This window comes from Barbus barbus, assembly GCF_936440315.1.
Source record: "Barbus barbus genome assembly, chromosome: 35".
Taxonomy (NCBI): domain Eukaryota; kingdom Metazoa; phylum Chordata; class Actinopteri; order Cypriniformes; family Cyprinidae; genus Barbus; species Barbus barbus.
This window is the reverse complement of record NC_136763.1, coordinates 20,869,046-20,895,471: the sequence shown is the minus strand read 5'-3', so window position 1 is coordinate 20,895,471 and position 26,426 is coordinate 20,869,046. Positions and strand designations below refer to the sequence as shown.

The 26,426-nt window shown below is 36.6% G+C and overlaps 1 protein-coding gene across 1 annotated transcript in view; it reads left to right on the top strand.

The window, feature by feature from the left end:
• The window catches only part of LOC306854847 (receptor-type tyrosine-protein phosphatase gamma-like), a 274,645-nt gene that overhangs the window by 243,707 nt on the left and 4,512 nt on the right, over nt 1-26,426 (top strand). The window contains exons 13-27 of the mRNA XM_079393096.1: nt 2,374-2,506; nt 6,898-6,989; nt 12,570-12,661; nt 18,142-18,238; nt 18,752-18,834; nt 18,921-19,055; nt 19,160-19,294; nt 20,855-21,027; nt 21,115-21,250; nt 21,339-21,485; nt 22,831-22,924; nt 23,393-23,469; nt 23,873-24,001; nt 24,224-24,370; nt 25,471-25,613. Coding sequence (XP_079249222.1) covers nt 2,374-2,506; nt 6,898-6,989; nt 12,570-12,661; nt 18,142-18,238; nt 18,752-18,834; nt 18,921-19,055; nt 19,160-19,294; nt 20,855-21,027; nt 21,115-21,250; nt 21,339-21,485; nt 22,831-22,924; nt 23,393-23,469; nt 23,873-24,001; nt 24,224-24,370; nt 25,471-25,613 — 1,813 coding nt within the window. The remainder of the gene's footprint in view (nt 1-2,373; nt 2,507-6,897; nt 6,990-12,569; nt 12,662-18,141; nt 18,239-18,751; nt 18,835-18,920; nt 19,056-19,159; nt 19,295-20,854; nt 21,028-21,114; nt 21,251-21,338; nt 21,486-22,830; nt 22,925-23,392; nt 23,470-23,872; nt 24,002-24,223; nt 24,371-25,470; nt 25,614-26,426) is intronic.

Below are 26,426 nucleotides of genomic sequence, written 5' to 3'. Positions count from 1 at the left end.
TTCATTTTTAGTCTAAATTTATTCATTTGTTCTAAATAGATTAAAAAAGCCAGTTAAGCATTGTTTTCATTTCTGTATTCAGATTCATTCATATTATTCAATAAAGTGAAAAATGTCAGGGTGATACAGCTGTCCTGATATTATAATGATGAAAAAAAACATGAGAAAAACAATGACGGCCAAAGTCATGTGGTGTGACCAAAATGCAGAAACATCTCAGATAAATATCAGATCATTTGATCTCTTTATGTCAAGGCAATGTTAGTTCAGTTTTAAAATGTCATGTGGTGCAACTCTCAAAAACTTAACAGCATAACAATTCTTTCTTTTTTTTTTAAATAATGCATTTTACCTTATTTTATTTATTTATTTATTTAAGTAGAAATAGTGATTAAGATGTGTACACTCTCATGTATTCAAGATGTAAGAAATTAATGTCATTACTTTTTACTTGATGGTTACGCCGCATGACATTTTTACTTGGAATGAGAAATCTAAGTTATATCCAGAGACCATAATATCATAGTGGCCTGCATGTGTACTCTTTTGTCTTTGCCCAGCCTTTCATACCACCCTAGCAACCACATAGCAACCTTTCACATCATGCTAGCATTGTTTTGGCAAGTTTTGCATCTGAAGCAGCACTCATCTTTTCAGCAGGAAACATAAAATTAATTTTTTTTCTCAATAAACATTCAGTTCTTGTGTTTTGTGGTCCTGTTTGCAACCCCTGTGCAATGATGGTTTCATTTCCCTCTATCACTCTCATTTATTTGTCCTTTATTTCCCATCTTTCTCAGTTTCTCTTTGTCTCTCCCTCTTCCTCATCTCCCCTCTTCTCATCCTTCCATCTTGCTTTCCGTCCCCTCTATTTGTTTTGGAGGCAGAGGGTTGGCCTAGTTTTCCGGTCCAGAGAGGATGAGAGCAGAAAACATTTTCAGCTGCAGGGAGTTAAAAAAAACAAGATAGAAACAGAGAAACTCCATATTTAGCTCTATGGCACTGGAGTTATGTTCATCCAGTGTGTGTGTGTGTGTGTGTGTGTGTGTGTGTGTGTGTGCACCTGGTATTCATCACGTCCTGGGGACCAAATGTCCCCACAAGGATAGTAATACCAGTAAATCTTAATCTTGTGGGGACATTTTTTGGTCCCCATGAGGAAACAAGCTTATAAATCATACAGCATAAAGTTTTTTGAAAATCTAAAAATGCAGCATGTTTCCTGTGAGGGCTAAGTTTAGGTGTAGGGTTGGTGTAGGGCAATAGCACATACAGATTGTACAGTATAAAAACCATTACGCCTATGGGATGTCCCCATAAAACATGGAAACCCAACATGTGTGTGTGTGTGTGTGTGTGTGTGTGTGTGTGTGTGTGTGTGTGTGTCTGAGTGCTGTTCCTCGCGTGACTGCGGGTCTGAGTCTGACCATGCTGAGGCTGTAGCAGCATGGATTAGTTAGCAGCATGCTGTCCTGGACCACCCGAGGGGGGCTGCAGGTTTCTGATCTCTCTGTTCTTATGTTCAGGATCTGAGTCTGTGGATCATTTTAAGAATTTTTGCATTTATTTTGAATGTTTAGTAACAACTTATTTTGAATGTTGAGTAAATGTTGTGTAAAATAAATGTCTATTTCAGCTATTTTAATATATATACATATATATATTAATTTCAGCAGTTAAACCATATATTATTGTATTATAATTTAATAATGTTGTTTTTTTTATTACCAAAATTGTATTCATATTGTTATTATATTTATTGTGTTTGCTATTACAAATAATAATAAATAATGTTGATATTATTATTAATAATAATAATTATCAGTAGTAGTAGAAGTAGTAGTATTATTGATATTGTTAAGTAATGTATTTTGTATTTTGAATGTTAAGTAAATATTGTGTAAAAATACAAGTTTATTGCATTTTAGAAATTTCTTAATCTAAATGATTATATTTTGAATAAATTAGTAATGTACTTTATTATTAAATTATTGCAAGTTTAATAATAAAAATAAAAGTTATTAATAATAATAGGTAATAGATAATGATAATTAATGTTGATATTGTTATAATTAATTGAATTACTTTTGCATTTGTTTTGAATGTTTTGTAAACATTATTTTGAATTTTTAGTAAATTTTGTGTAAAATAAATGTTTTTGAATTAAATTTCAGCAATTTGTTCATCTAATTAAATTTTATATTATATTATGAATAATTTAATAATGTAATTGTATGAATTTATTGCAAGTGTATTTTTATTGATGATGATGATAATGATAATTGTTGGCTAAATAGATTTTGAAACAGCCTCTGTTTGCTATTTGTTCGGTGTGTTGATAGTAATGTGTGTGTGTGTGTGTGTGTGTTTCAGAGCGTACCATAGTCTCCAGCATGCACCCAGTGCCTGCCTCAGCACGGATGGAGTGGATTATTCCTCTGGTGGTGGTGTCGGCGCTCACCTTCCTCTGCCTCATTCTGCTGCTGGCAGTCCTCGTTTACTGGAGGTGAGACTCTCATCCAAACTGACACATTCACTGCCGCGTTCAGACTCAATGAATCTCTGACAAACTGACTGACTCTCTGAATGAATCACTGATTTCCTGATTCTTTGATTGAATCCCGGGGAGTCACACAGATGGATGGCTGTTATGTTGTGTCCGTTTGAATCCTGTAGATGGTAGTTTATCACTCTGGGGCTCATGGCATCCCCTAGGCCCCGAGGGCTGGAATGAAAAGCAGTTAGTCTTAAGCAAGCCTGTGTGTGTGTGTGTGTGTGTGTGTGTGTGTGTGTGTGCAGCATGTGTAAAGTGTGGGTGATGTATCTCTTGTGACGGTAAGTAAGATAGAGAGAGGTCGTACTCTTCCCTTAGGGCACCTCTGAAGCCATTGAGGTGCTATAGAAATGGCTCTCGGGGCCCAGTTTCCATGGTCACACCTCAGACTGAGGGAATGTGGCTTCAAACAAAATATATATATATATATATATGTGTGTGTGTGTGTGTGTGTGTTATAGTGTGTAAACTACCTTTCAAGTGTTTAGAGTTGGTAAGATTTGTTTAATGTTTTAGAAAGATATCTCTGAAGCTCAACGTTTTTATTTAATCAAAAAATACAATAAAACAGTAAAATTGTGAAATATGATTATAGTTTAAAGCAGGAGTGCCCAACCTGTAACGGCCAAAACTATGTATTTGCATGCATCACATTATTGTGCGGTGTGCCCTTTAAGAGACTGATCACTTCATTTATAACATGCACTATATGGTGATGACGTAGAAGGACTACGTGACTGAAATGAGAACCACCACGGATGATAATTCCGCTCTACCGTCTTGTTATTATTTTGTCTTTACTTTTGTTTGTAACGCCAAGAAAGAGTTAATCTCTCATGTATGAGAGGAGAGCGTTTAAGAGTACCAACCATTAAAATGTGTGGGACACCAAGTTTCCGTTTTCCGTCTCTTTCATTTCATGGATTTTAAGAGTTATCCGGGTCAGAGCGTTACAAACCCTGCTCCTGGAGATCGACTGTGGTTGCGGGACACTATAGTTAATTCATGTACGTGAGGATAGCAATCTAAAGTAAACATATTATACTCAAAAAGTCTTCATACAGTGAAAAAATATTAGACAGTTTGTTTCCAACATAATAATCAGCATATTAGAAGGATCCTGTGACACTGAAGACTGGAGTAATGAATAATGATGCTGAAAATTCAACTTTGCATCACAGGAATAAATTATATTTCAAAGTATTTTAAAATAGAAAACTGATATTTTAAATTGTAATAATATTTCACAATATTACTGTTTTTTCTGTATTTTTGATCAAATAAGTGCAGCCTTGATTAACAGAAGAGACTTCTTAAAAACATTCAAAATCTTACTGATCCCAAATTCTGAAGGTCAGTGTAGTTGAACGTGTGTTTGTGTTTGTCTGTTTGCACTCATGTGCCTCTCTGGATATGTTCTCCTCTCTAGTGGCCAGCTGATAAAGTCTCTCAGGGGTTTTGATCACACGATGTCTCGGTTTAGCAACCAGCTCTGGAGCAGGCCTGTGCCAGGACTGTCTCCCCAGGTCTGGGCTCTCTGCCCTGGGCCAAAAACGGCCATCTGCTCCCTCCTCTGGAGCTCAAGGGCTATGCAGTAGCAGGGGGTCGTGAAATATTTTGAGCTGTGTAACCACAGCCAAATCCTCTACTGCTTGAAAACACACACATCCACGCAAACACACTTGAGAAACCTCTCCAGAGAGAACATACACCTGTCATAGCACTCATAGTCATGATGAAGACAACTATAATTAACATGCACACTAAGAAATGAGACATAAACTTGTATTTGATGCTGTTTCTAGTTGATCAAATGCTTAGAATATAGGGAAATGCTTTGTGAATCTCCTGGGAATTAATACAGCTGTAACATTCAGTCATTAATATGATCACAACACTCGTAAACTTCTCCTAATGATTGTTGTTGTGCGTGTGTGTGTTGGGGGGGGTCTTTAAGTGTAATCTGTTCAGTAGACTGACTGAGATTACCCTCAGCACTACACGCTAATGTCTAAATCTGTATCAGATCAGATATCCTTACCTTCTGTCACTGCGAGTGTGTGAGAGCGTGAGTGTGTGTGTGTGTGTGGCATGCGTACATGCGTTTATGTATGTCTCACCATATGTTCACACCAGCATACAAGTGAATATGTCTTCCCACATGTGCATGTGCAATTTCAATAACAATGGGTTAAGAAAAATATATGTATACATCATATATATGTAAATAGATTCACTACCAAAATATGCTAATCTATTGCATTCCAATTACAAATGGACTAAAAAACATTGTTGTGTCAGTTGTGTTGATATCTTAGCAACATGCAAATGTCAGACTCTTTTGAAGTCAAATGTGTTTCCCATGCACTTTTATTTGTGAGCCTCTTGGAGTTGCTGCATACAGTTTGTAAAGTTTGTTTTCCGAATCAGTCATTTAGGAGTTTGTGTGATGAAACCTCTTGACTGTAGCTGCCTACAGTATGAATACAGCAAGCAGCTCACTGAGACACACAGACAAGCACTTAATCACTGTCTCGCACCACATTGAAATGTTTTATACATTTTCCTCAGATCTATTTAATGATAAAAATCATTGTGTTAAACAATGCAATTGTTCTTTTGAAGCTGAATGAAATCCCTTAGCATAATGTCCAGTTGGACTGGTTGAAGTTGAGTGATAATTATCTATATTATAAATACCTAAAGCATTTCCTGACTGCCCTGGCTCTGCTTTTGTTCTACAGATCAGACCCGTTGAGCATGTAGGTTCTCAGTGCCTGCAGGGAGGGTTTCTCTGACGCTCTTAAGCCAGGGCTTTATTTATTGTGTATTTTTTTGGTATTCTTAATTCTCTAGGACAGAAAGAAGAGTTAAAAAGAGTTCAACGCATGAATGGAGTAGTTGGACACAAAGGAGTGTCCATCTGGAAGGGTGTGTGTGTGTGTGTATGTGTCCAGAGGGAAAGGCAGCAGGTGTCTGTGGTTTATCAGATCAGTTCTGGACTGATCTGGGATCAGTGAACTGTTCACGTCTGACCCCAGCAGCTCTAGTTCTTGTGTAAAGCGCTGTGCATGTGATACACCAGGACCAGCCCTTCTCCACCCCCTCTCTCTCTCGTTCTCTCATTGCTCGTTCACTGCTCTGTTTGCTCAGCGGCAGCATGCGGAGCCTACAGTCACTCACCTCTCCTAAAATCCCTCGTTCTTTGCAGGGATGAACAGCTTATGTTCTCTGCTGTGCATCAAGTACAGGTAGGACAGACGAGACTCCTGCTGGCTTATGGAGTTGACGTTCAAACCTTGGAGTTTTTGTAACTTAAGAACAACCTTTTAATCTTTCGCTGTCTTTCTCTTTCTGTTTGTTTCTATGGATTTTGTTTCTTACCTGATTATCGCTTTTTTTTGCAAAGTGAAAGAAAGAGGTAAAACCAGTTTACAGCTCTCAAACTGGAAACAACTGCCAATAATTCATCCTGACAGTCCAGGTTTCTTTAACAGTTTGTTTACGTTGTAATTTGGTGTGTTATGTTCTAAATGGACTTCATGCAGACAGCTGATAGACGTTTTAGTTTAAAATGCATAGATAGAAAATGTTCCACGTGGATTTTAGGAATAAAAAAGTGTGTGGGTTTATGTTTTGCAGGGGGAAAAAAAATACACAAAACTTAGCTTAATCTAACAAAACCTCCATAAGGGGGCATCAGGAAATGTCCTCAAAGGTAAATTATTTAAATTTATTATAATTATAATAAAAAATAATTATTACAGAAATGTTAATTTTTTTTCTAATAATATATATTTTTCTAATTAGAATTTAAATTAAAACTTAATTATAATTTACATTTACATTAATTATAATTCTCTTATCATTCACTCACTTAAATCACTCAGTTCCAAATCTCTATGACTTAATTTCTGATGTGGAACACAAAAGGAAAAGTTTAGCAGAATGTTCAAGCTGTTCTTTCTCTACAGAGGAAAAGGACTAATGAATGGACAAAAATGGCCCCATAAAACTCATAAAAGTATGGATGAAAAGAACTGTTTGGACAGCTTGCTATAAAATAACTACTTTTGTATTCCACAGAATACAAACCATACAGGTTTGTGAACATGTTTCCTTTTTTTCATGTGTATTGACACTCTACAGTGTGTTTGAAGTGTAAGGCTGTAATCTCTGTTTGGAGTGTTTGACTTGCTCTTTGAAGAGAAGGTTCAAAGTTCATCTTGATCTTGCCATACGTACCCAACAGCATGTGTGTTAGGATTGTTACCTAAACCACACTTCATGGAAACTCTAAAGCAGTGTTGAACGGCCATTACAGCACTGTCTCTCTTCCGCAGGAGGTGTTTCCAAACGGCTCATTTCTACGTCGAAGACAGTAATTCGCCCAGAGTTGTACCCAATGAGAGCATCCCGGTCATCCCAATCCTAGGTAGGAGATTTCTAACAGATCTCAGATCAGTCAAACACTTACATATGACCTAAAGACACACTCCACTTCAGGTGCGGAAGAAGTCATAGATAACAGGTGCTTTGATGTGATCTAATGTCAATACAGTGATATGAAACATCGTATGCATGTGTCTTTCTTGCTTACTTTGCGTTATGGGTAAAAGGTTGGATTACATACGATTTTTAACAGTGCTAAGATTGAACAAAGCTGTGGCTGTCTTCTCATTGTGTGTGTTTGTGTGGAATAGACTCTAACTCTGCACTCTCTACAAACTGTTATTCTGTGCTATTAGTGTAGAATCTAAAAATCCATTGCTGCATTGATTCTGACATGAAGTGGCTCTAATGATGTTTTCAGCTTCTGGGAGACTGGGAGGAAAACAGCTGTGTTCACAAGCATGAGGTGCAGGTTGTAGCGCCACCTTTTGGTTGATTTCATATGTTTTTTGTTTTTTTTTCTTTTCTTTTTCTCTTGTTGTTTCTGATATTGTGTTGTGCTTGCATTTTTACTATTTGGAACTCCTAGCCCTAAAGGCCTGGGTATACTTCATTCTCTATGTTCCACTCCATCTTGTGCATAGCCTTGTCTGCCCTGCTTTCAAAGTATACTTAACTGTGGATGAGTGTGAACAGACGAATTCAACATGCGCAGTACCATCTATTGGACTCATTTGGTCTCAGCATTCACTTCGTGTCTACCCTGTTGTATATAGACTGTACACACAGACACGTTTGTCACATGGACCATCGTGGGACTCAGACACTTTGGGATTAAGTATTAGACTTCCTCCCATACCATGTACTACTACAGGCACATGGCGAATAATACGTCAAATTCTACTACTTACTTTTCTAAATAATCAAACTTATGAAATGGGCAAAAACAATCCCCTAGACTTCCATTGAAGGAATAACAACCACCCAGAACATCCTAGCAATGCCTGACAACCAGCAACAACAACCTAGAAACTGCCTAGCAACACCCTAGCACCCACCAACAACACCTGAGCAACTACCCGGTTAGTAAAGCTCTAGCAATCACCTAGTAATGTCCTGACAACCACCTACAACACCCTAATCCCCTAGCAGCCATTTAGTAACACCCTATCAACTACTCACAACATTCCAGCAACCATCAAGCAAAGACCTACCAATCATCCCCAATAGCTTTGTCAGCCCCCATGACACCCTTATAATACCCTGACAAACTACCCACAGCACTCTAGCAATGCCCTAGCAATCAATTAGCAACATCATAGCAAAACATTTAGAATACTTCAGAAACCACATCCTCAAAACCCCATCAGTACTCTGGCAACCAATCAAAACACCCTATTAATGCCCTAGCAATCACCTGGCTCGCTGGAAAAGCCCTAGTAGTGTTGTCAAAATACCGACTTCGGGACCAGTTGATACTGCAATTTTAAAAACGTCCATTTTCCCGCTAACATTTGAGCACATAGGAGCATTTGAAAGCCGCCTGAAAGACGTGGTTTTCAAACGCTCCTATGTGCTTCTGTGTGAGCGCTTGCTGAGAGCGTGAAGCGATGATCTTTGAAGCCAATCACAGTCATATCTGTTGAGCGCATAAACACGATGGCCAATTAGTGCTGTTTAAGAATCCGCTCAAATGTTAGCAGGAAATGGACATTTTTAAAACTGCAGTACCAACTCGTACCAAAGTCAGTACTTTTGATAACACTAAGCTCTAGCAACCTCTGAGAAATATCCTGACAACCACTTAGAACATGCCTGAAACAACCACACAAAGACCTAGCAACCATCCACATCACCCAAACAACCACCAACAACAAGCAACTGTCTGCCTAGCTACACCTTGGAAACCACCTAACAATGTCCCCTTAATTACCCAAACAACTACCCAGCTACCAATACCCTGGCAATTACCTAGAAATGTCCTCACAGCCAACTTTAACATTCTGATGACATTCTAGCAATGCCCACTTAGCAACAACATAACAACCACTCAGAACACTCCTGCAACCACTACACAAAAACCTAGCAACCTTCAACAACACACCATAAACACCCCAGCAACCACCAATAACGCCCAAGCTACTGCCTGGCTAGAAAATCCCTGGAAACCACCTAACAATACCCGGTAACAGTTTATTTTAAGGTGTCCTTGTTAAGCATGTTACATGTACTTACTATAATAATAACAATTAATCATGTGTAATTACATGCAAGTAACCCTAAGCGAAATCCTAACCCTAACCCTAACCATATATTAAGTACATGAGGTTAATTAATATTACTCAGTATTTAAATGTATAATTAAACTATTACAATGACACCTTAAAATAAAGTGTAACCCAATGTCCAAACACCCAAGCAACTACCTAGCTAGCAACACCCTGGCAACCACCTAGAACGATCCTGACAACCACATGAAACTACCCACAACACCTAGCAATGCCTCAGCACCCTAGCAACTACTCAGAACACTCCTGCAACCACCCACAACACTCTAACAACCATCAGCAACACCAAAGCAACTGTCTGGCCAGCAACGCCCTGGCAACCACCTAACAATACCTTAACAACCACCCACAACACCAAGGCAACTGTTTAGCTAGCAACACCCTGGAAACCACCTAACAATGTCCTAATACCCAAACAACTACCAGGCTACAGACACCCTGGCAACTACCTAGAAATTTCCTCACCGGCAACTATTCAAGACACCCTATTAATGCCCTAGAAACCACATAGCAACACCCTAGCAACCACCCAGAACACCCCTGCAACCACCAAAAAAAGACCTAGCAACCATCCAAAACACCCAAACAACTACCTGGCTAGCAACACCCTGGCAACCACCTAACAGCATCCTAACAACCACCCAAATCACCCAAGCAACTACCAGGCTACAGATACCCTAGCAACCACTCAGAACACTGAAGCAAAGACCTAGCAACCAGTGGTGAATAATTAGTTTGGAGTGGTGTTCCTGTTGTCATGTTTACTGTAAGCTGGATCTGATGAGTGTGCGCTATAATGAAGAGTTTGATGAATTTAGACACAGTTGCTGTTTGAGGAAATGTGGCCTGTTCAGGGTCTGTGCGGTTTACAGAGAAGACAAGTGCTGTTTATCTTGACCATTCGCATGTACACACACTTTTACACGCATACACATTAGCCATTAAGATTAGAGCCAAGAAAACGGCTTCATCTGACTGGCCTGTATCTCACGTTGGCTCGTTGCTGTTGTGTATGTGGGTAAATCATTAGCGGAGAGCCTAGCGGAACAGAGGCGGACAGTGTGTGATTTTCAGGGTCTGAAGGTTTCAGGTCCGGGCTAGTCAGTGTAGTGGAACCCAGATCTTAATGCAACAAGAGCCATTGATTTGCTTATGGTTTTCCATAAGCACTTCATTGGAAGCAATTTTCATTGTTACGCTGTGGCACGGCTCACAATAACGGTGGCACAGTGCCCTCGATCCAATTTGGGCATCTGTGTTCCAGCTTGGCGAGGGCTGGCCTCAGTATTTACAAAGATCCATTTAGTGTGGGCAGCAGCCTCTCTCTCTGCTGGCTCTGGCTCATATGGCGCTTCAAGTTCACTGTCCTTTCAAACATGGACGCTTTCCTGCTAAATAGGGCCTTCAGTTTCTGGCTGAATTTCCCAGTTAGTTTCTGGCATCCGTGGGTGCCAAAATTAGTTTGTTAGCTGTATTCAGTTGTAGGCGCTTTAGGATAAAGACAGAAGGTGCGCGGATCGCCTTTTATTAGTGTCAGAAGCTTTAGATAGTGTTGGGCTCGGGTCATGGAAATGTAAGTTGTTGTAAAGTTTTTTTTAATTAATTATTATACACTACTGTTAAAAAAATTGAGGTTAGTAATATATTTATAGATATGTATAATGTTATCCAAATAAATGCAACAAATAAATGCTGTTCTTTTGAGCTTTCATAAAAGAATCTTGAAGGAAATGCATTATATTTTTCACAAACAAATATGCCATACAATTGTTTTAAACAATAATAGTAAGTTAACAAGTTAAGATATAATTAGAGCTATTAGAATGATTTCTGAAGGATCATGTGACACTGAAGACTGAGGTAATGACTGTTGAAAATTCAGCTTTGCATCACAGGAATAAATTACATTTTAAAATATATTCACATATTATTGTTTTTACATAATTTTTTTAAATAAATACAGTCTTAAGCATAAGAGATGCAATATTATATTATATTATAGTCGTAATTAGTATAGTAATTAGTAACCATACATATGTTCTATGTATTATACATATGTATAATTATATGTTCATTATAATTCTATATTTTAGTTGGTAGTTGGTAAATAAGGCTACGATTACAGACTTTTTTCTGTCTGATTTAAAAACTCAAGCTTTATAGCGTTATTGGTTTGTGTGTGTGTGTGTGTGTGTGGGTGTGTGTGTGTGTATTTGGGTACTTTTGTTGTTGTTTTTTCTCTTTACAGATTTATTTGTGTGTATTTAGCCAGATTTGAGGGACAGTCCGTCAGCTTATTGTGTGTCTGTCAGTTGGAGAGTGTGAATCTGGCCAGTCTTTCTGTTCACCATGACTGAAGTTGAAACTTGATCCTTCATTCACCCTCTTAGACTCCTCATAGTTGACACATCATCTAATCAGCCAGTCAACCAATCAAAGCACAGTAGCTACCGTTAAGAAGGATCACCGTACCAGCTCTGGAAACACTTGTGTGCTACTTTTGCGGGCGTAAGGTGCAGTTTTGAATGTTCAATAAAAAAAATTATAATTATAAAACAGTAATATTAGTTGTAGTCAGTGTTGGGGAATGTTACTTTTAAAAGTAATGCATTACAATATTGCGTTACTCCCAAAAAAAGTAACTAATTACGTTACTTAGTTACTTTTTATGGAAAGTAATGCGTTAAGTTACATTTGCGTTACTTTTGCGTTACTTTGGTTGATAAAGTACCAGAATATGGTTTGTGTCATATTCTGTGTTTGCATTTCACTGTTTTAATTCATTTTGATGAATACTATATCTGCGAGTATATACTATTTTTGCGAGTGAGATGAATTAATGCACATTCACATTTAGTCTAGAACAACAGTAACATCATGTTCTCACAGCACACACGTTTCTCCCAACATGGGGACACGAGAGCTGTCAGTCAATAAATGGGAAAACAAAGTTACTGGTGTACTTTGAAAAAGTAACTGAGATATTTTCTTGTAAATTAAAAAGTAATGCGTTAGTGACTTGAAAAAAAGTAATCTGATTACGTAACTCACGTTACTTGTAATGCGTTACCCCCAACAATGGTTATAGTAATAGCTGTATTTAAAAATTATTTAAATATTTAAAAATGTATCCAAAATTAAATGTCACTGTTAAGGATTGCAGGTTTCAATATTGGAAAGTCAAAATTTTGTATATTTTTAACAGGTTTACTATCATTGGCTCAGTGAGGGTGATGAGCTTCTATGGCGTCGTCTTTGTGATATTTCCTGTTTTATAGTTTTCTCAAGATAAGACACCAAAAGGGCAGATACATCTCTTTTTTTCTCTGTTTCAGATGATATGGAGGCCATCCCTGTTAAACAGTTTATCAAGCATGTATCAGAACTCTACTCCAACAACCAACACGGCTTCTCAGAAGAGTTTGAGGTAAGATCTTCCCTCTCAGCAAACTGCCTCAGACTTTTGTAAACACAGGCAGGTCCTATCTCATGTGGTTCCCCCGGCCTCGCTGCAGTGGTTCTGTTGACGGGTTCTGGTGTCTGTCTGTGAACAGCTGGGCCGGGATCCCTCCGCGGATGTTTGTTATTTCTGGCAGGTGGCCGTACAGGAAAAGCCAGTTGAACTCAGCCTGTGTCAGAATGAATTAGGCCATCTGAACGTTGTCTTTTTTCACACCGAGTTTTTTGGACTCTCTCTGATGTGTGTGTGTGTTAGTGTGGCACAGAAGCCAGAAAACCACAACAACATTCTGTCAAACTAATGTGAAGACAGTTTGTAGGAGGATGACTTGTAATTAACTATCCACTGGGTCTTGGGCCACAGCGTCTGCTTGTGCTGTCAGTGGCACAGATGAATGACAATGAACGATCTGAGATGTTTAGCCCCTGATGATCACCTGCAGGTCAGAGCTGCATGTACACACACACACACACACACACACATATGCTTGGTTTTATGTGTCCTCTGTGGAACAGGGTTCTGAAATGTTCAGACCTTTGGCTGTGCCAACATTACAGATTTTTTCTTAGATTTTCAAGCAGAATGAGGGATGACAAAACAATATTACCATTTATATATTTCCTTTTTTATTTGCCTTATTTGTTACCTTTTACATTTTATTTTACGCAAATAAAAATTGAAAAAGGGTCCACATTTAAGATTATATGGGGCAAAAATACCCCTGAAATATCTCCTTTTTTTATTTGTAAAATCTCTTTTTTATTTTGTTTCATGCGTAAGTTATGCAGATATTACACAAATCTATAGCTGCTAATTCCAAGTAGTTTTTATTTCAAATAGTTTTTCAAGCCATTGTTGATAAATATGTAGACAACATGGAGCAGTATCTTATTACAAATAAATTATTAAATAATAAAAATAATAAAAATGAAAATCATTGTATATTCAAAGACTCATTTTGGGAGTTTACTTGAATAAATTAAAATTAAATATAATATATAACAGCATGTTATGTTAGCTAAAAATAAATAAATAAATAAATCATAAAAATCAATATTTTTGATTCATTCATTCTGATAGCCAGCCACTCATTTTTGGGTCAGATCGCTTGAATTGTCATGTTTTTATTTATAGGATTTTATTACACCATTTTCTTTTTTTAATCTTTTTCATTTTTGATACCTTCCACCAGAAGAACTATTTTCAAAGTATATTTAATTACAGTTTTTTTCAACTGCTTACACACTAAATCTTTACTTGTCACATAATTTCTGACTCTCAAACTTTGAGTTTCAAATTTTCTGAGTCTCAAATCTGCAAAACCATACATTAATACTTGGCCTTTGACTCAGTTTTCAATTTCATAAAACACTTTTTGCAAAGCACAACACACTATTCTCTATGTAACACACAAAAACTAACAGGAATTAATATTATGGCAAAGGTGTTTGCAAATGTTTGCTTTTGAGATGTGTTATTTTGAATGCAGCGCTTCGTTTTGCAAGAGATGTGAGGTATTTAGCATTTTGTGTGTGCAATTATTGGATTTGTGTGTAAAGTTTTGAAAAAAAAAGAGGCAAAGTTTTGAAAATGTGTGTAAGCAGTTGAAAAAAAAAACTAATCAGAAAATCCAAATTTAATTAAAGCTTTTAATGACAGCATTGTTTTTTTTTTTGTTGCTACAAATACATTTGTCAGTATAGAACACTGTGTGAATGTAGCCCATGTCTTGCATGTCATGATGCAAAGGAACATCTTTCAATTTAGTTTCAAAGTAGGTCTCCTATTTTCCCTCGTTCAGAGGAGAGAATGAGAGGAGGAGAGAAGGGGAGGTGTGTGGGTCACTAAGATTCTTCTAAGGGCCTCCCTTGGCCTCTTTGTTCCACAGTGGCTTGATTGGCACAGGGAAGTGCATGCCTCTGAAAGTGTGTGTGTCTTGATGGACATTGGGAAGTGGTTCCAAGGGGGGTTTCTGGTGCTGTTTCCCTTCAATGGATTCCTCTGTGGTTCCTATCCCTTCATTCTCGCCTCCACTACTTGAGCAGAGAAAAAGAGGGAAGACAGCCGAGCCGAAACCCCTTTTGGACAGAGCCCTCCAGGCCCCTGACAAGTGGCTTTGTGCAGCCTGGGCCGAAAAAAAAGCACTGGCTGGGGTGGCAGCGATCATGGGAGCCAGGGAGAAGAGGAAGGGTATTGGCTAGGCCTGGACAGGCACAGGGATTATGTACGCCCCGGGTATGAGTTTTTTAGGGGGGAATAAAGAAAAGCGACTGAAAGGGAAAAAAAGAAGAGGACACTTGGAGAAGTTTGCCATTCATCTGAAAGCAAGAGAAGAGTGAATGGAGAACGCCAGAGAGGAAGACAGATCAGAGTCTGGGAAGAATAGTGGATGACAGGTTTATTTATTTATTTATTTTAAAGAAATAGTTCACCCAAAAATGAAAATTTGTTGAAAGTTTACTCACCCTTTTGCCTTCTGAAATGTAGATTAGTTTGTTTTTTTCCATCATAACAAATTTGGAGAAATGTAGCATTACATCACTTGCTCACCAATGGATCCTCTGCAGTGAATGGGTGCCGTCAGAATGAGAGTCTAAACATCATAATAATCCACAAGTAATCCACACCACTCCAGTCAATGAGCAGGACTCAAGTGTCTTGAGTCCTCTATCCATAACATTGCTTTTTCCAATGAATTTTTTTTTTTTTTGTCTCATCTGAATCAGGAGAGAAATATACACAGATCAAGCACTTTTATAAGAGAAAACAGTCCAAACAGTTCTGAACAAATGTTTGTGTTTTGATGTGAGAGGACAACAGGGGATAAACTTTTTACTGGAGAAATCGTGGGATAAAGTTTGCAACATTATAGCAAACAACTAGCAATGTTTGGTTTATTGGTCCACAATAACCCAGATTTTATTTTTCCTCACCAAGTAAATTATTCCAAATAACAACCACTTTAACTTAATCTAGGGTTTTTAAAAATGGCTTTTAACATATGACATTGTATTTATAGATTTGTAGGGGAACAAATGAATAAAAATGTATGTACAAGATAACATTATGTACAATTTGTGACAGTTTAACAGGAACATGCTTCATCCCCATTTGGTCAGTACAGTAAACAAAAAAGCATCATGTTCCTTTAGTTAAAGAGAATCTGCTCTCAAGGGTGCACTTGACTTTTAGCCTCCACATCCTGCTCATCCTCTTGATTTATTTCTACGTGTTTTCCTTTTCTCTATCAAATGCAAAGTTGCATTCACAATTCCTAATGCAACTTTTGTGTTGTTCTTGTTCAATGCACTTTTTAACTCAAGGAAGTAAAATGGGTTTCTAGATGAAAAACTCTTCAGTGTTATACAACCAGCATCATACACGATATCACAGGTCACATATGAATAGAATTGACAGTCATGGACTATCCTCTCATAAATGTTGACTTACCCTGCGATGTTCTGTGAAGTATCAGCTCTTCTCAGAATGCTGGTGAGGTTAGTTCAGGTGCAGGTAACCAGAAACCACACAGGTGCATGGATAAGAGACTTATTAAAAAAGCCCTGGCAGATTTTCAAACGTCTTGTGGTTTTAAACAAACTTGTCCACACACTCTCCAAACACACAACCAGCCAATTCGTATGTTCCAGTACATCTCAGCGTATTGGTTGCATGCTGTTAATAGAATGTGTCAAGTGCTTGTGTGTTTATTGAGAGATCTGTTAACAGCCTCAGGATGTTAGCTTTGCTGAACCTGCTGTACATGCCTGCATGCTAATTAAAAACAGTATTTGTGGTATTGCACAGCAGTTGTGTATAATACTGTATGTCACATGTAAAATATATGAAAATCATTGTATTAGATAAGAAAATAAAACTACAGTTAACCAAAACAGCAAATTAAAAATGTATATATATTGTGTATGTACTATATACAGTGGTGATCGAAAGTTTGGGAACCCCTTGCAGAATCTGTGAAAATGTGGATAATTTTACCAAAATAAGAGAGATCATACAAAATGCATGTTATTTTTTATTTAGTGCTGTCCTGAGTAAGATATTTTCCATAAAAGATGTTTACATATAGTCCACAAGACAAAAAAATAGCTGAAATTATTAAAATAACCACATTCAAAAGTTTGGGAACCCTTGGTTCTTAATACTGTGTGTGGTTACCTGAATGATCTAAGACTGTTTTTTTGTTTTGATGGTTGTTCATGAGTCCCTTGTTTGTTCTGAACAGTTAAACTGAGCACTGTTCTTCAGAAAAATCCTCCAGGTCCTGCAGAATCTTCAGTTTTTCAGCATATTTTGCATATTTTAACCCTTTCCAGCAGTGACTGTATGATTTTGAGATCCACCTTTTCACACTGAGGATGATTGAGGGACTCAAACACAACAATTAAAAAAGGTTCAAACATTCACTGATGTTCCTGAAGGAAACACGATGCATTAAGAGCCGGGGGTGAAAACTTTTTGAATTTGAAGATCAAGGTAAATTGTACTTCATTTGTCTTCCAGGAAACATGCAAGTATCTTCTGTCGCATCAGAAGGGCAGTACTAAATGGAAAAATATGATATTTCAACAAAATAAGAAAAATTTGGACATCTACATCCTGTTCAAATGTTTTCACCCCCCGGCTCTTAATGTATCTTTTATGGAAAATATCTTACTCAGGACAGTACTAAATAAAAAATAACATGCATTTTGTATGATCTCTCTTATTTTGGTAAAATTATCCACATTTTCACAGATTCTGCAAGGGGTTCCCAAACTTTCGCATGCCACTGTATATGTGTATGTATATATGTATATATATATATATATATACACACACACACACACAAACAAGAAATTGGTTAAATTGACTCCTTGGGTTTGCTCAGACGTCACAAGTCTTGGTGTAATTCTAGACTCAGATCTAAATTTTAATTCTCAGATTAATAAGGTGAAAAAATCTTTTTTAAGGAACATTGCTAAAATTCAAACTTTTTTAAACCAGAAAGATGCAGAAAAATGAATGAATGATTTCATTTCAAGTAGACGTGGCTGCTGTATGCTAATGCACTTTTCATTGGTCTTCTGGTGATGCAGCTTTCATAAATTATGTTCCAAAATTTTGGAATACATTACCATCAGATATTAGGAAAGTTAGAACACTCAGTATTTTTAAAAGGAAGTTAAACATATATTTAACTTGGCTTTCAGTTAGTTTACTTTGTAAATGTATGTTTGGTTTCTATTTAATGTGTTGTGTTTATCTTTATGTTTGATGCATTTGTTTTATTGGATGCAATGGTGTTGCTTATTTAACTGTGTATTCTTGATTATGTAAAGTCTTTCTTTTCTGTATGTATTATCTCTTGTGAAAAGGGTTTTTTGTATGACACTAGATGAAAATGAAATTCACGATGTCTCATCAGTATGTGTGTATGTGTGTTGTAGGAAGTGCAGCGCTGCACAGCAGATATGAAGATCACATCAGAACACTCCAATCATCCTGACAACAAGCACAAAAACAGATACATCAACATCATAGCCTGTGAGTCTCACTTTTTAAAATGCACAGTGGTCCAAAAGTCTAAAACCACCTGTGCAAATGCTTCTGTTTTTATAATGTAGCATTTTTTAAATGACAAATTATATTATCAGCATATGGAATTCAATTCAAATTGAATTAAACATACACTATAGTTCAAAAGTTTTGAGTTAGTACTTTTTTGTTGGAAAGAAATGTATCCTTTTGTTCATCAAGGATACATTACATTTTTTATTATTATTTTTATTTATTTTGGTGCAAATTTCCAGAATTATGTTTTTTCCCCATTTGCTTTAATGACAGCAGCACTTGAGTTTATTCAAACCCTGATGATCTTGTTATCTAACATGATTTTAAAAATGTTATAAAGAGCATCTTGTGCTTCAGTGAAGGCAATATTTGTTCAAATATTTAGAAATATGATTTATTTTGAATTCCAGGTTTTCAGTTTTGTACCCAACTGTAGCTCAGACATCAGACGTGAATCTCACTGGCTATCTCTTGTTCTTCCTCCAGATGACCACAGTCGAGTGAAGCTCAGGCCTCTGGCAGGAAAAGACTCTAAACACAGTGACTACATCAATGCCAACTATGTGGATGTGAGTGATTACTGCAGAACACACTTCTGTAAACATAATGCCTTGACTCTATGTGATGTATATTTCTGTATCTTTATCCTCTACAGGGTTACAATAAACCCAAGGCCTACATCGCAGCTCAGGGTCCTCTCAAGTCCACATTTGAGGACTTCTGGCGGATGGTGTGGGAACAAAACACCGGCATTATAGTCATGATCACTAACCTGGTGGAGAAAGGCAGAGTGAGTTATAACATCACAACCATTACAGTTTCAGAATTATAAAATAATCATTTGTTTTATATGACCTCTTCATACTTTGTCCTCTTTTTGTGTGCGTCTCACAGAGAAAATGCGACCAGTACTGGCCGACAGAGAACAGCGAGGAATATGGTAATGTTGTGGTGACTCTGAAGAGAACCAAAGTAATGGCATGCTACACACTCCGCATCTTCACCATCAGAAACACCAAAGTAAAGAAGGTAAACACCTTTTTTTATTTCTCCCCTTACACTTCTGCTTCTCTATTGCTGCAGAATTAAACCAAAAGAACATCATTAACAAATTAACCCTACTGTGAAAAAGGAAATAACATAAAGTTCTGTTCAGTATGTTATTTTTTAAATGCCAGCTAATGACCAACAACATTAAACCAATAAACGCACAATGAAAATGGGTCGTTCAACAAAACAGGTGCCATTATATAACATTTATGTGTTAGAAATGACTTTAGCAATGAATAGCGGGTGCCAACCTTTATTATTCGTTAATGTAACAAAAAATATAACAAAAATCCAATAACTTTTTTTACATTTTCTTTATTTTTCAACCATTTTTTGAAGTTCACCTATATTTTTTCTATATAATTTTAGATGCTGTATATGTAGATTTTAGTTGACAAATATGTATTGTTAAAACTCTTCATGTATGTTTTGTTTTATTTGTCAGTAGTGTAGATCTTAAAAACTTAGACTATATATTTGTTTAATTATTCAGGTTTTATAATTGAGACTGTTTTATAAAAACTTGTTTTATCACCTCATCAAACTTGAAAAGGCACCATTTCATAAAATGATCCACACAGTCATTGTGCATGGTTTGACCTGCTTTCCTTTACCTGGGAGAAGGATTGTGGCAGGGTTAAGCATTAAAAGCCAGAGGAAAAAATCTTAAGAAGCTTATGCAAGGTCCTGGCCTTCACAGCGTCAGTGAGAGTGATCTGCTCTCTCCCTAAATCTCTTTCATAATACATAGAGCCTTACCAAGGCCACTGGCAGCAAAGAAATAAGGGTCTTTTTATAGCAGCCACTTAGATATGAGTTTAGGTGCCACTTTTTTACAGCAAGGAAATACTCTTGTATGCTAATATATGGTAAAATAAAATTTTGAAAAATAGAAAGCTGACATGCTTCTGTACAGCACTATCACAAACCTGTGTTGTAAATTTGGATGCCAAGTGAGGGTTATGTGAAGATAAGGGGATTACTCATGTGTTTTTGTGTTTCTTCACCATGAGATACAATTGCATTTGAGTGTGTACTTTTTTTTTCAGAAAAAAAAAAATCCTTGCTCTACTTGTCAGGAACAGGGTTTCTGAAAATATCCTCAAATATAGCTAAACAAAAGTCTTAAAATTGACTTGTGGAATATTATCACTAGTAAAAAAATATATATACATGCGTTAAATATTGCAAATATATTAAGGCTCAGTAAATATGCAATCATTGTCAATTTACAATGAAGCCAGGGTTAAGAAAGCCAGTCCCTGTAGTTTGTTTTGTTTTGTTTTGCTTTGCTTTCTCTTGCTGTTTTGTTTTGCTTTGCTTTGCTTTGTTGTGTTTTGCTTTATTTTAATTTACTTTGCTTTGTTTTGTTTTTTGCTGTTTTGTTTTGCTTTGCTTTGCTTTTTGTTGTTTCGCTTTGTTTTGCTTTTTTGCTCTTTTGCTATTTTGTTTTGCTTTTCTTTTTAGTTTTTTGTCCTTTTATGTTGAAGGGTCATATGTAGTTGTAAAGCTTTCATCTATTTGTGTGTGTGTTTGCAGGGTCAGAAGGGTAACACTAAGGGACGTCAGAGTGAAAGAACAGTTCTGCAGTATCACTACACTCAGTGGCCGGATATGGGTGTCCCTGAATACACGTTACCTGTGCTCACCTTTGTCAGGAAGTCCTCTGCCGCACAGACTCCAGAGATGGGCCCCATGCTTGTACACTGCAGGTAAAAAAGCACACACTTCCACTGGCTGATTTGATAAAGAGAGCAATAAACAAACTCTTTTATATGTTATCAATGTGTCTTCTTTAGTGCTGGCGTGGGCAGGACAGGAACTTATATTGTGATTGACAGCATGCTACAGCAACTGAAAGATAAAGGCTCAGTCAATGTGCTGGGTTTCCTCAAACATATACGAACTCAGAGAAACTACCTGGTCCAAACGGAGGTGAGCCACCAGTCTAAATCTGTCCTGTTTGTTGGTATTATCTAGCATGTCTCTTTACATCTCTGATGTTCTGTCTCTGTGTGTTTAGGAGCAGTATATCTTCATCCACGATGCCTTGATGGAAGCCATTCTTGGGAAGGAAACAGAGGTGCCCTCCAGTCAGCTGCACAGTTATGTCAACAACATCCTGACGCTGGGCCCAGGGGGCAAAACACGACTGGAGAAGCAGTTCAAGGTGGGGACTATCTCTTTCCTTATGCAAAGTCATTTCGACAAGCAATTTGTCTGCCAGCACTGATTGCAGAACAGCAATGCATGACACATTGTCAGCATATCAGAAGAGATTTGATTTTTAATGCATATTTATGCGGAGAAGAATTTTGAAATATTGAAATTGGTTCACTTTTATCGCTTGTTGCTTTATCATTTCATACCCAGTTAGGACACTGTGACTTACAACCCAAGCTTGACAAGTTCTGTGCGGGTAAAATGTGTGATATGTGGCTTGCTTGAGTTTCATGAGTTTATAAAATATTTTATTGAGCCCTGAAATTCTCACTTTTTATGGTTCTTTTTGGTTCAGCTTCAGTACCTGAATATAAATCAACATTTCATTTTATTTGGAGGGCTACAACTGCAGGGCATATTTCCTTCCTGGATTTGCAGTTTTGTTTTGTTTTGTTTTGTTTTGTTTTGTTTTGTTTTGTTTTGTTTTGTTGTTTTGTTTTGTTTTGTTTTGTTTTGTTTTGTTTTGTTCTGTTCTGTTCTGTTCTGTTCTGTTCTGTTCTGTTCTGTTCTGTTCTGTTCTGTTTTGTTTTGTTTTGTTTTGTTTTGTTTTGTTCTGTTCTGTTCTGTTCTGTTCTGTTCTGTTTTGTTTTGTTTTGTTCTGTTCTGTTCTGTTTTGTTTTGTTTTGTTTTGTTTTGTTCTGTTCTGTTCTGTTCTGTTCTGTTCTGTTCTGTTTTGTTTTGTTTTGTTTTGTTTTGTTTTGTTTTGTTTTGTTCTGTTCTGTTCTGTTCTGTTTTGTTTTGTTTTGTTTTGTTCTGGTTTGTTTTGTTTTGGTTTGTTTTGTTCTGTTCTGTTCTGTTCTGTTCTGTTCTGTTTTGTTTTGTTTTGTTTTGTTTTGTTTTGTTCTGTTCTGTTCTGTTCTGTTTTGTTTTGTTTTGTTTTGTTTTGTTTTGTTTTGTTCTGTTCTGTTCTGTTTTGTTTTGTTTTGTTTTGTTTTGTTCTGTTCTGTTCTGTTCTGTTCTGTTCTGTTCTGTTCTGTTCTGTTCTGTTTTGTTTTGTTTTGTTTTGTTTTGTTTTGTTCTGGTTTGTTTTGTTTTGGTTTGGGTTTGGTTTGGTTTGGTTTGGTTTTTGTTTGGTTTGGTTTGGTTTTGTTTTGTTTTGTTCTGGTTTGGTTTGGTTTGTTTTGTTTTGTTTTGCTTTGTGTTTTGTTTTGTTTTGTTGAGCCCTGAAATTCAGACTGTTCTTAACCTGCAGTTTGGTAGACTGTAACCTTGTCAATAGACAGGTCGTCTTATGTGATGTATCATACTACTTTGAAATAAAGAAAAAGTAATTAGTTCTACTTTATGTTCAGCTGGTGACTCAGTGCAATGCAAGATTTGTGGAGTGCTTCAGTGCTCAAAAAGAATGCAACAAGGAGAAGAACCGCAACTCTTCTGTTGTCCCATGTGAGTAACATAACCTAATGAAAATATAATAGCACATCCAATGTATTTATTGTGTATTATTGAGTAGTTAGTCTGTTTTCTGTTTTATTTATTACATAATAAAAAAAAAACAGAGCTAACTGAGACTTGTCATAGCACTTGTATATCATTGCACTTTTGTTGATTTTGATTGCTTCCATTGTCCTCATTTGTAAGTCGCTTTGGATAAAAGTGTCTGCTAAATGACTAAATGTAAATTACTTAATGTAGTTATGGTTTACTGTGGTGCGCTGTGGCTATTTTCTTTTCTGGTGAAGCTATTTTTAGCTTTTTTTCACATACCTTGGACTTCTATGACAGTTCTTCTAGTATCCAAACTGCAACACAGCTTTCACAACTGTGCTTGCAGCACTGTTTGAGCTAATGAGATCACATCACTGACCTGCTCTCTTACTCTGTGTCCTGATTGGCTGTTTTTGTCCCTTTCAGCGGAAAGAGCACGTGTTGGTCTCGCACCGTTGCCTGGGATGAAAGGCACTGATTACATCAATGCATCTTATATAATGGTGAGTTCCCAACACCCCCACTACAACTAAACATTAACCTGTACTGATTTTAGCACTCAGTGTTCTGGGGAAAACGTCTGCTTTATGGTCATGAGAGTGAACATTTGTGTAATTTTGGTTTTACAGCACCTGTGCACCAGTGCATTTTTTTCAAATAGTTTAAAGGGTTTTATTTGTGGTTTAAAGATGACAGGTCAATGAGAATCAGCCATTATGGAATTATGCACAAACTTTACATTGTCATTTTGCTTTTTTATATACTACTAAGGATATTATTTAATTAACTGAATTTAACTAACTAAAAAGTGAGGATAAATTGAGTCACTTATCTAGATGCTGCTGTATACTGAAAGCCTAATTGATTGCTGCTTTTGTTTATTATACGTTTCCGCTCTACTACTAGGGCTACTACCGGAGCAATGAGTTCATCATTACCCAGCATCCGTTGCCTCACACCACTAAAGATTTCTGGAGGATGATCTGGGACCACAATGCTCAAATCATCGTCATGTTACCAGACAACCAGGGCCTGGTGGGTATTCAAGACCATGTGCGAAGTTCCTGTTTGTCTTGAGTGATGTCTTGCCTCTAAGGAGGGAAACTCAAGTTAACGTTAAGAGGCTGTGCTCCTCAAGGTCAGCCGCTGTCTTGTTATTGTGGGCAGTGAACTACGTGAATTGGTTGTGAGAGCGGCAGTCTTTCTGAAGGCCTTTAATTACTCTGCATTGATGTTCACTCACGTCTTTTCCCGCAGGCGGAGGATGAGTTTGTGTATTGGCCGAGTCGAGAGGAAGCCATGAACTGTGAGGCGTTTACAGTCACTCTTATCAGTAAAGACAGACTCTGCCTCTCCAGTGAGGAGCAAATCATCATTCATGACTTCATCCTAGAGGCCACACAGGTCTGTGTCTTTAGAGGGAAAGATTTAGATTCAAACGGTATATAGTATGTAATTAATTATGTGTATTTCATCTAATATGGCCACAAATGTCTGATTGTAAACTTCTGAATTAAAACTAGATATAATGAATTATATAAATTTAGGTTATATTTTGTTAGCTACTTTTTAATTAATTAATTTAATAAATTTTAAAGATAATATCGGTCCCACTTTATATTAGGTGGCCTTAACTACTACACTGTAAGTTGAGCCAACTTAAAATTATAAGGCAACCAGGTTCAGCAGATTTTTGAGTCCTCTCAACTTATTTTTGTAGGAGATTCTCAACTTTTTTGGCCACCTAATATAAAGTGGGACCATAATTTCTATGAATTATAAATATTTAATCAATTTAATGTTATTGGATAATTATATTAAGAGAAAGGATCAAATTAAGGAAGCAAAAAGGAGATTATATTTAATATATACAACACTTTTCAAAAGTTTGGGTACCGATTTCTTTGTGTTTTATGCTCACCAAGACTGTATTTATTTAAAAGAAAAAGAGCTAAACAGTACAGTAAAAACAGTATTAAATTTGTGAACTATTATTAGAGTTTAAAATCATTTTCAGCATCATTACTTCAGTTTTCAGTGTCACATGATTCTTCATAAATCATTTTAAAATGCTGATGTAATGCTCTAAAAACATTTTTGTACATTTTTTATTAATTCTTAAATTCTTATTATACATTAATGTTTTCTATTTAATGCTGCTTAATATTTTTGTTAAAAAAAGTCAAGATTATTTAATGCAAGGGAAGTTAAAAAACAGCATTTATTTAAATAGAAATATTTTGTAACATTACAAATGTCATTACTTTTGATCAACTGAATGCATTGTTGCTGAATAAATGCAATTTCTTTTAAAATAAATAAATAAATAAAATGACTGGCCCCAAATTTGTGTACAGTACAGTATAGAAATAAATAGATTATATATGTAGTTTATATAAAAGTTTATAGTAATTATAATCATGTTTATATTCTAATTTTGTAGGTTTAAATAAATTGTATAATTATTTTTATTTTTATTTTATTCCATTTCTTTTACTTTTTAGGATGATTATGTTTTAGAAGTTCGTCATTTTCAGTGCCCAAAATGGCCAAACCCTGACGCTCCCATTAGCAGCACCTTTGAGCTCATCAACGTCATCAAAGAAGAGGCCATGACCAGAGATGGACCCACTATAGTGCATGACGAGTGAGTAATGCTCTTTTATTTAAAAAAATGTACAATTTGACTTAGATAAACATTGGTTCAATGACTTCAATGACAACCATCTGATATAGTATGTAGAACTGAAACATGTGACTTGCTTTGCCAATACATACTTTTTGTACCTAAAACAGTATGCAAATTGAGCCAAATTCAGCCTTATATATTCTCAAAGCTTTTTGGCCATCCTTTATGTTCAGCTCATTCTAGAGATTCGATGGAGGCTTCAATTCAGTTTCAATTTTCACTGAGTGGCAACAAAAAACCTTCAATTTTAGACAACAAAGACTTCGGATTCCTTCTAGACAGAAGTAGCTCTCTATCGAACACTAGGGAGACTGTGAGCGCAGAAATAGCTTGACAGGAGCGGCCGATCCTCTGCAGGAGGAGCATTTGACAGACTAGCATATCTTTAGCTCTAATGAACGTGATGCTAATTATATTTTCGAAACCTCTTAGGGGTGATATCATAGTAACATTACACATTTTGAAAAGCTCAATTAGTCTATCAGATGAGAATCAGGCCTCATTAACATAATGAATAAACAAGAAGGGGCCATTGTTAGTCGTTTTGTTGCAAAGTAATGTCTGTTGATATTAAGGAATACTCGTTAAAGCTAATTGGATCACAGCAACTTAGGGTCTCAAACAGTAGGAACAGTAATTAATTCTATTCCTATAGACTTAAGTATAGAGTTTATGAAGGGAAATGTTGCACTACTGTCAGAGAAAGAAGCAAAAACACAAGATAAGATCTATAAAAAGAAATGGCCTGTACAAGAAGAAATAGAAAACATT